General features: G+C 44.7%; 1 protein-coding gene across 3 annotated transcripts; it reads right to left on the bottom strand.

Moving 5' to 3' along the window:
* Positions 1 to 4,893: 4,893 nt before the first annotated feature.
* Positions 4,894 to 9,470, bottom strand: FAM136A (family with sequence similarity 136 member A). Of its 3 annotated transcripts, none has more exons than XM_061432019.1 (3): positions 9,314 to 9,470; positions 8,295 to 8,435; positions 4,894 to 6,490 (listed from the first exon to the last, which is right to left on the bottom strand). In XM_061432019.1, the coding sequence occupies exons 1-3, from the start codon at positions 9,437 to 9,439 to the stop codon at positions 6,302 to 6,304; spliced, it is 456 nt and encodes a 151-aa protein (XP_061288003.1). In that variant the 5' UTR covers positions 9,440 to 9,470; the 3' UTR covers positions 4,894 to 6,301. The 3 variants fall into 3 exon arrangements, with proteins under 3 accessions (XP_061288003.1, XP_061288005.1, XP_061288004.1); XM_061432021.1 differs by lacking the exon at positions 9,314 to 9,470 and adding an exon at positions 8,922 to 9,079; XM_061432020.1 differs by lacking the exon at positions 9,314 to 9,470 and adding an exon at positions 8,530 to 8,913.
* Between the last annotated feature and the right edge of the window lie 298 nt (positions 9,471 to 9,768).

The following is a 9,768-nucleotide window of genomic DNA, read 5'->3' as shown; positions in this document are numbered from 1 at the left end:
GAATCTAGATTGATCATTAACATCTTACCAAGACAAACTCTATGTGTAAACTCTGTGAAAATAAGTTCCTATGATGGGCTGATGGAAACCTCAAGGAGGGCTTTGTCTATTATTCATCCACCCCGCTTCATCCACTCATTTAGCCATTCATTTGTTCCCTTATTCAAGAAGAATAAAATGGTTTCTATTTAAAATAAGTATTTGGTTATCTATCTGCCTGTGAAACTCTTTTCCCATAACAGATATTTGAAATTTAAGATGGTTCTCTTATTTATTTAAATATAGATATTCCCATTACTTTATATTTGTTCCAGTTATTAAGCAACTCCTTCGGCTCCACAATCTCTCTTCTATCTGCTCAATAAAGCTGGGGCGAAACCGTGTAAGGCATTCTTGCTCTGTCTGCTCCCTCTGCTACAGTCTGCCAGTAGAGGGCAGTAGAGGGCGACTGTGGGGCTGGAGGAGGAGATGGACGTGTGCTCCATTCTATTACTATTTGCCTCTTTTTTAAAAATTAATTTTTAAATGAGGCAAAGATGAATATTTTTAATGATAAAAGGTACAATTCACAAAGAATATAGAAATCATAAAACCATTTGACACCTAACAACAAAGAAACAGAGATACATAAAGCAAAAATCAGAAGAAATAGAAAAAAATACAATCATAGTGAGACATATTAACATTTCTCTGAGAATATTTTATCAAGTGTATAAAAAATAATATGAGCATATTGAATGATGCATTAATAATTTAAATTAATATATTTCTACTTAGATTAATTTATATTAATCTTACATCCTGCATAAATATACTTAAAGTTTTGTATCTCATATGTTGTTATCAAATGTCCATAGGACATTTAGAAAAACTGGAAATAATATAAACATTCAGTTCGGTTCAGTCGCTCAGTCGTGTCTGACTTTTGCGACCCCATGAATCGCAGCATGCCAGGCCTCCCTGTCTATCACCATCTCCCGGAGTTCACTCAAACTCACGTCCATCGAGTCAGTGATGCCATCCAGCCATCTCATCCTCTGTCATCCCCTTATTCTCCTGCTCCCAATCCCTCCCAGCATCAGTGTCTTTTCCAATGAGTCAACTCTTTGCATGAGGTGGCCAAAGTACTGAAGTTTCAGCTTTGGCATCATTCCTTCCAAAGAAATCCCAGTGCTGATCTCCTTCAGAATGGACTGGTTGGATCTCCTTGCATTCCAAGGGACTCTCACTAAATTTCAAAAAGTATAATTTTTTTTTGTGATTCAGTTATACATACACCATATGTTATTTTTGAAATTATTTTTAAATTAGAAATCTTGCATCCTATTCACATTAAGTCAAACAAGTGGAATCAAAATGTCATAAATTTTTTAGTTAGGCAAAAAGTCATGTTTTCTAAAATATATATATTATACATATAATTTACATATGTATACAAGAGCTTTTCTACTATGCTTGATAAAGACATGAGAAAACATCAAAAAAAAAAGAAGAGATGAAGAAATTGGAAAACGTGAAATAGGAGCACTGAATGTGAGATAGAAGAAGTGATGCAGAGTAGATAAAAGTAAACAACCCTCACATGGGCCAGTTGTTTTTAAACAGAGCTGCTCGTTAGAAACATCTCTGGAGCTCCGGAGGAAAAAAGCAACACCTGGGCATCAGTATTTTTCAAAAAATTCCAAGATAATTCTGATTTGCATTTGGGTTTTAAAAAGTGATTACAGGTTTTTCTGTTAAATGGTAGTTTTGGTGATATAGAATTCTATTATTTTTCTGTTGACCAATCGTGATACAACGGTTTTAAGTGAGTAATAGCTATATAACCACAATAGTAAAAGATGTTTATCAGTTTTCACAATCAATAGCCAGACAAAAAGTAAAAGATAATTATAGTTTCACGCCATAGTGGGAACATGATTATCCTAACAATATAAAATAATTACATACAGTTTGGGGGGTCAAGCAGACTGATGTGACAAGTGGAAGTACATACATGCACACGTTTTCACCTGCTCAGCCGGTCTATGTCCTTTGGTTGGTGCATTTAACCATTTACATTTAAGGTGATTACAGATATATATGATCTTATTACTGTTTCCTTAATTGTTCTGGATTTTCTGTAGGTAGCTCTTTTCCTTCTCGTTTCCTGCCTAGAGAAGTTCCTTTAGCATTTGTTGTACAGCTGGTTTGGTGGTGCTGAATTCTCTTAACTTTAGCTTGTCTGGAAAGCTTTTGATTGCTCCATCAAATCTGAATGAGTCTTGTTGGGTAGGGTATTCTTGGTTGTAGGTTATTCCCTTTCATCACTTTAAATATATCATGCCATTCGGCTTGTAGAGTTTCTGTTGAGAAATCAGCTGATAGCCTGATGGGAGTTCCCTTGAATATTGTCATTTTTCCCTTGTTGCTTTTAAATATTTTATTTCTGTCTTTAATTTTTGTCAGTTTACTTACTGTGTGTTTCAGTGTGTTCCTCCTTGGGTTTACCCTGCCTGGGACTCTCTGTGCTTCCTGGACTTGGTTGACTATTTCCTTTCCCAGTTAGGGAAGTTTACAGCTATTATCTCTTCGAATATGTCCTCAGGTCCTTTCTCTCTCCTCCTTCTGGGACCCCTATGATGCAGATGTTGATGCATTTAATGTCCCAGAGGCTCTTAGGTTGTCTTCCATTTCTGTTCCCTTTTTTTTCTATGTTCGGTTCTGTGGCAGTGATGTCCACCATTCTGTTCGCCATGTCATTTGTCCGTTCTTCTGCCTCAGTTATTCTGCTATTGATTCCTTCTAACGTATCTCTGTTCTTTAGTTCTTCTAGGTCTTTGGTAAATATTTCTTGCATCTTCTCAATCTTTGCCTCCGTTCTTTTTCCAAGATACTGTATCATCTTCACTATCAGTATTCTGAGTTCTTTTTCTAGAAGGCTGCCTATCTCCACTTCAGTTGTTTTTCTGGGGCTCTATCTTGTCCCTTCATCAGTGACATAACTTTCTGCTTGTTCATGCTGATTCAGTTCAGTTCAGTCACTTAGTCGTGTCTGACTCTTTGCAACCCCATGGAATGCAGCATGCCAGGCCTCCCTGTCCATCACCAACTCCTGGAATTTACTCAAACTCATGTCCATTGACTTGGTGATGCCATGTAACCATCTCCTCCTCTGTCGTCCCCATCCCCAGATTCGTCTACCTGACTGTTGTCCCTTCTAATTTTCTTATGCTGTCAGTCTCCATCATCAATCAGCCCTTCCTTTATATAGTCACAAATATTTCTAGGTCCATTTTTCAATTCTTCATTGTCACAGCAATTCATCTTATTAAACAATAACCAGCCATACAAGCTGTGAAACATCCTTCCAAGAAAAATTTAGCAGTCTACATATATGTGCTACGCCCTGGAAGGAAAATAAAAGATGAATAAGGTTCAGATGCTGCCCTGAGTGAGGGCTTCCCAGGTGGCACTGGTGGTAAAGAACCCACCTGTCAATGCCAGAGACATAAAAGATGTGGGTTCAATCCCTGGGTTGGGAAGATCCCCTGGAGGAAGGCATGGCAACCCACTCCAGTATTCTTGCCTGGAGAATCCCATGGGCAGAAGAACCTGGCAGGGTCATCCATAGAGTCACAAGGAGTCGGACAGGACTGAAGTGACTGCCCTGAGTATCACATCATCTAGTAGGAGAAATATGATGTATGTCAATAACTGTAATTATATAACCCAGGTGGACCATGGCAATGGCTGAAGAGGCTTGGGGGCAGAATGCTTTGAGACTTAACAGGGGACACACCAATAGATGGAGAAACCAGAGGCTTCATGGGGTGGCATTTGTACTGAATGATGGTGCTAAAGGATGGTATGTTAGTTTCCTACTGCTTCCATAACAAATTACCACAAATTTAGTGTGTTAAAACTACACTTGGTAATTTACAGCGTGGTGACAATAGTTAATCATACTGTACCACATACTGGAGTTGCCAAGAGCACTGTGATCACATAGCTCTGTAAGTCTGTGGCGCTGCAGGGTCCTTTGCTTAGTTGCACGGGGTCACAGTTAAGGTGTTGGTGGGGCTGTGTTCCTTTCTGGAGGCTCTTTAAATGCATCTGCTTCCAGGTTTATTCAAGTTGTCAGCTGGATTCAGTTCCTTGTTGTGGCAGGACTGAGGTCCTGATTCCTTGCCGGCTGGAAGCTGGGAGTTTTTGCTCCTAGCAGCCACTCCCATCCCTCCTCACACTTTCCATGTGCCCCATATCCACCCCCCAGCAGTGGGGGTTGAATCCTCTCATGCTTTGGAACTTCTTCTGCCTCATCTCTTCTGACATCAGCTAGGGAAACTGATTGGATCAGGCCCACTTAGGTAATCCAGGCTCATCAACCCATTTTCAGGTCTGTAACCTAACTAACATCTGCGAAGTCCCTTGTGCCTTGCAAGGGAGTGTATTTACAGGATCCAGGGATTAGGACGAGCACATCTTTGAAGAGCTCTTATCCTGCCTGCCTCTGATGGGTAGAAGTTACATATGCTGGGCCTGGCCAGAGGGCTCTTCAGGCAGAGGAAATGGAAAGGATGAACCTTGGAGGCCAGAGACGACCTGCAAGGAGCCAGCCTTTCTCCTGGGGTGTAACCATGTCTTCTGAACGGTAGGATATGTGTGCGAGCTCTTGGGCCAAGTAACAGCCTCTGAATGAGAACAAGGCAAACACAGACAACTGACGGAGGGGTATGGGAAGCGCAGGGCCACCTGCCTAGTTCCACGGTGGAAGCTACAGACCTGATGTGGATACTGAATTCTTCAGCGTTCCAGTTTGTCTTTTTACATTAACAGACTAACATTCACAGTGCTCTAGTTATGTCCTCAAAGTTCTCATTTATAAGCACCCGGACTGAAACATCTAACTACTTTTCACTCCCTGGGACATCTTAAATTTATTTCACACATTACAAAGAGAAGTATCCTGACAAAGTTATATATTCACTGTCCAGATATAAGGGAAAAAACACAATAGTGGAAGAAAATTAAGTCTTATTTATTTCGAAAACCAAACCACTAGGAAAATATATCACAGTCTTGAAACAGCAGACAATATTGTCATTTCAAGTAAGTTGGTAAAAAGACAAGGTCCTTATCAAAATGATAAGGGGCCAGAACTGGGGCAAGAACGCATGTAGCCAAGGCCCTGGCAAAAGTGGTATTTGGTGATGGAGGGCGGTCCCTTTATCACTCTAAAGGGGCCACAGTTCATCCCTGAGTTGCTTACTTTTCCTCCCTCGACTTTTTTTGTTGCCAGGGGATTGTCTCAACAAAGCTCTGTTATTTCAGGAGGCAAAGTAAGCAACACTGGGCTTAGGCTTTCATCCTGTTTCATGACAGATTTTTCCAAAGCCCGTCCTTCACAGCCCTCTTAATTAAGCAGCTAATAGTTCCTCTTTCACTGTTCATTCCTGAATATGAGCATATTATACTGTCAAAATCCCGTTCCCCTCAAGGCTGTGTGTCACTGTAAGATTGTCTGGCTGCTTGGCTGACTCTGCCACAGGCAGCCTCAGGGCCCGCCACGGCTGCCAGGGAGAGGGAGAGCACCTGCTTCCCTTACCAGTGTGAGGTCTCTCACATTTTTGCAGGGTCTCCCGGCTGAATGATGTAATGTGTGAGAATTTTAAGAAACACACATCCACATCTTGATGGTCAGAAATGAGTACCTGCAGGGACCCTTTCAAAGTTTTTATCCAAACTGCTTCTCCCAACTTTACATTTTAATGTCATGCCCTTATCTATAAAAGAAAAACAAGCAAAACCAACCCCCGGAAGCCCCCTGCCCCCTTCTACATTAGTGACTGCATGGATTTTATTAGTTTGTGGAAAATGTTGTAGTGATCCTTCTGGTAAACAGCAGGTGAACACCAAATATAACACCTTTCATACTCCATTAGACCATAAGCTGGTTACGTGAACCTGCCAGCCTCTTGGTATCTGTGCAGTAAGAGGATCTGGTACCTTGGAGGGCCCTGGTTTGGTACAAGGGAGACTCCCTATTGGTAGGAGAAGTACTTGCCACATGAAATTCAGGCTCACAACAAACCTCCTGTGCTATCTGTGACCCAAATTTTAGCACCGCTCTTTCTCCATTTCACTTTCTAGGATTGAAACACAAAGGAACCAGCGTCCAGAGGAAAGAAACACAGGCCTTAGACTTGCTGCCATTCTTAATTTCCTCATTCATCAACTCTCCTTATTAAGGAGACCCAAATCCCCATTCGTCTTTTTAAATTGATTCCTGCCCTCAGCCCTGATGGCCACTAGCAGACAGCTACTTCCCAATGGAAGAGAGAGACTCCTTCATCTTCCTGGTCATGGTTGGGATGAGGTTCATGTGGTCATCCACACACTTGGTCACGCAGGTCTCCAGCTGCCGCTTCACGTGAAGCTCCTTACTCCCTGCGTCTATTGAATCTTTGGCCTTGTCATTGCAGTACATGGTGCACCGGGCCAGGCGGTCCTGCGGCAAGAAGGGAAAGGGTAGAGAAGCGGAAAGGGTGACCTTCATTTACCAAGTGCTGATCCTGTGCCACGTTCTATACTACGTGTTTTGGCTTGACGTGTATTATCTTGATCAATTAAAGGGACACTATAGTGGAACTGACCAAGACTGTCCTGATTAAAACAGACGGTGGCACCATGAGGGCCCAGACAAAGCATTCCTAGAAAGCAGCTGAATGACCGAATAAGTTGTAAGAAGTGCCTTCCAGGAAGTAAGAAGGAACTAGAGGCTACTGTTACTCAACTACAGACTTTCAAACACCCTGATTTTATAAGGTCTGGCATCACTACAGAAAAATACTCAATTCAGCAAATATTTATTGAGCTTCTACTAGGTGCTAGGGACCCTATTGTTGGGGAATACAGCGATGAGTAAAACAGATAAAGCTCTTTCTTTCACTGAACTGATACTCCAGTGGAGGGAGATGGACAAACAAGTAAGTGAAGACGTTGGGGAAACAGCTGGATATATGAATCTGGATAAGGAGTGAAGCTGGTCTAAAGATATGAATGCAGGAGTTGTCAGTATATAGATATTTGCTATGAGACTACAGAACTAGATTGAGGTCCAAGCATAACCCTGGGCACTCCAATGCTCTTCAGAGATTGGAGAGAGTAAAAAAGACAGTAAATGAGAACAAGAAAGGAGCAGGGGCAGGGCAGGGGGTGACCAGGACAGTGAGTTATCCTATCCTGGTGGCCAAATGAATAAAGATTTTTAAACAAGGGGGAGAGTGATCCACTGTGTCAATGATGCAGGCAGACTGAGTAAGATGAGGAATGAGAAATGACCATTGGATTTAGCCCCATGGAAGGGAGTGGAAAGAGTGGTTCTGGTGCAATGGAAAAGTAAGTCTGATTGCAGGACTGAACAGTGAATGGAAGAGAACGTTGTACAGTAATTCAAGAAGCAAACTTGGAAAGACTTGTAAAATAAAGTGTCAAACACAGAGAAACCCTTTGGAGTTTCATGACCTTGGAGAAGTTATCCTTTTACAGTGCCAGTCATGGTGAAGAATTTTACATAGAATATAAAAATGTTTCACATTGGATATAAATTTGTCCACATGAAAAGAATCCCAGGCTATGAAATACTGATTCAGAAGTGGGCCCTCTTCCACCCAAGTTTCAGGAAAGTATACCCAGAGGAAGGGAGTAAAAGGAAGCTGGGGACACCCTTTGCTGCTCCAGAAAGAAATATGGGGCAGGGCAGGGGGAGAGGAGGCTCTTAGTGACCTCAGAGAGGCTTATGAGTCAGGCATCAATAAGTCAACCAAAATAATGCTTCATGTAAATGACTGCTCTTTAGTGACACAGGAGCTGCCCTCTGGGTACAGTAAGTAGGGGCATCCTGGGTGGGAAAACCCACGAAATGATGGTAGGATCTTGCTCTAATCTGTACCTTTTAAAGACTGGCTTATTCCACTTTCCTGGGGATTCTGCTATTGTAAGAATGAACTAACATATTTTACAAAGCTTCATACAGTACAGTAGACATATATTTGATGTCTATGAAAAAAAAAAGCATAAGGCTCTTGGTCATGAACTCCCTTTTGCATTGTTTCTATGGGAAATTCTTACAGCACTCAACCTCTAGGACCTTTTCCAGAATTTTAAACCCTGTAAAGACTAGCCGGACATAGGACTGTCACAGATGTTAACACAAAAACAAGACACTAAAGCCAAGAATTCTGAACCAACGCTTGTCATCTGCAAAAGAGCAACATCTATAGCTGGAGTGGTCTGGCTGGGGTATTCCTCACCTGGAACTTCTCCAACTCGCTGGTCACCAGGGCCTGAGCTTGAGCCAGAGGTGCATGGCAGCGCTCAATGCACTGGTGCACTTGCTGCATGGACGCCTGGCTTTCCTCACAACAGGCAGCGCTGCACCGGAACATAAGGCCCTGTGGGGGGAGGGCAGAGACGGGTGAGGCAGGAAAGCCTTCGTGCAGAGATGACCACCACCGAGTGCAGCAGAGGCTAGGGGGCACGTCGCACCTGCACCTCCCCTTAGAATAGACACCAAGAGCTTAAAACCACGAATGGAAATATTATCCTCGGTGCCTAGCAGAGTGTTTCATTGCCGCTAGCTCACTGACAGTTGTTGAACCGAAGGCTGGATGGACGGGGAGGGTGGTGGAGGATGAGACTGGGCCAAGTTCTGAAAACCAGGTGCCTAAACCACAGGGTTCAGAGGTCAGCGATCTAGTAACCATCCACCAAGGGGCAACTGGTCCACTGACTCCAGGGACACCTTGACAAGCGTGGGATCAACAGCCGCACAACATTCAGGGGATCAAAGCGGAACAGCATATGAGACATCGCTGCGTGAGCCGAGTACGAGCAGGCCATTGAGGAGGCCGAGCACCGTCGGCTTTCCGGTCTTTCACCTTGGCGGTGCTCTTTGGGCGGGCTCTGGCTGCTCACTTGCGAAGCGGCCGCACAAGACGGGAAGGTGGGGGAGGCTGAAACCTTACTCCAGGGGGCTTCTCAACCCTGGCGAGGGACACCCCCTACCCCGCCTGGCCTGGGGGGTGGGGGGCGGGCAAACGGCCTTGCGCGTGCCGAGGGCGCACAGATTTCATTCGCTCAGCCGAAGCCCCAGTTCTAAGAGTGAACAGTGCTTCCAAGGACGCAGCGACGACCCCAGGGACACCCCGACCCGGGTCTGCAGGCTGGGAGGCAGTAGTGCGTAAGGATCCTGAGGCGGCTGCGGCAAGGGAAAGAAAATTCCGGACCGTACTCGCTCCCCCCAACCCCGGGTCGGCTCCCGCCCCGCTACCTGCATCTTCCGGATATTCTCCCTCTCCAGACTCTTCACCATGGAGTCCACCGCCTCCTGCACCCGGAGCTGCTGCAGCTCCGCCATGGCGACCCGCGCGGTTCCCTGCTGCGCCGGCGCCCACATGGCCTCCCGCGCACGGGCCCGCCCCCTCGCCGCCACTTCCCGGGTCACCGCGGCGCGCCCTTCCCCTGCCCACGCCGCCCCCTAGCGTCCGAGAGGAGTAACTGCACTCCTGGCGGCCCGCTCCCGCGGCGCTCCGGGGTCCCGCCCCTGGCGTCCCCGCCCACCCCCCGGGATTCTTTACCAGGTCTGCGCACCTCTGCTAGTGCCAAACAGTTCTTTTTCTCCTTACCTGTCTGGGTCCCTGCTCCCCTCTCTTACTTAAAGTTCTTTAAATTCATTTTTGTTTATTTTTAAGAAACTGAAGTAAGTAATGCTCAAAATTCTCCAAG

This window comes from Bos javanicus, chromosome 11 (genome assembly GCF_032452875.1).
Source record: "Bos javanicus breed banteng chromosome 11, ARS-OSU_banteng_1.0, whole genome shotgun sequence".
In the NCBI taxonomy this organism is placed as follows: domain Eukaryota; kingdom Metazoa; phylum Chordata; class Mammalia; order Artiodactyla; family Bovidae; genus Bos; species Bos javanicus.
This window is presented reverse-complemented; position numbering and strand designations above follow the sequence as displayed.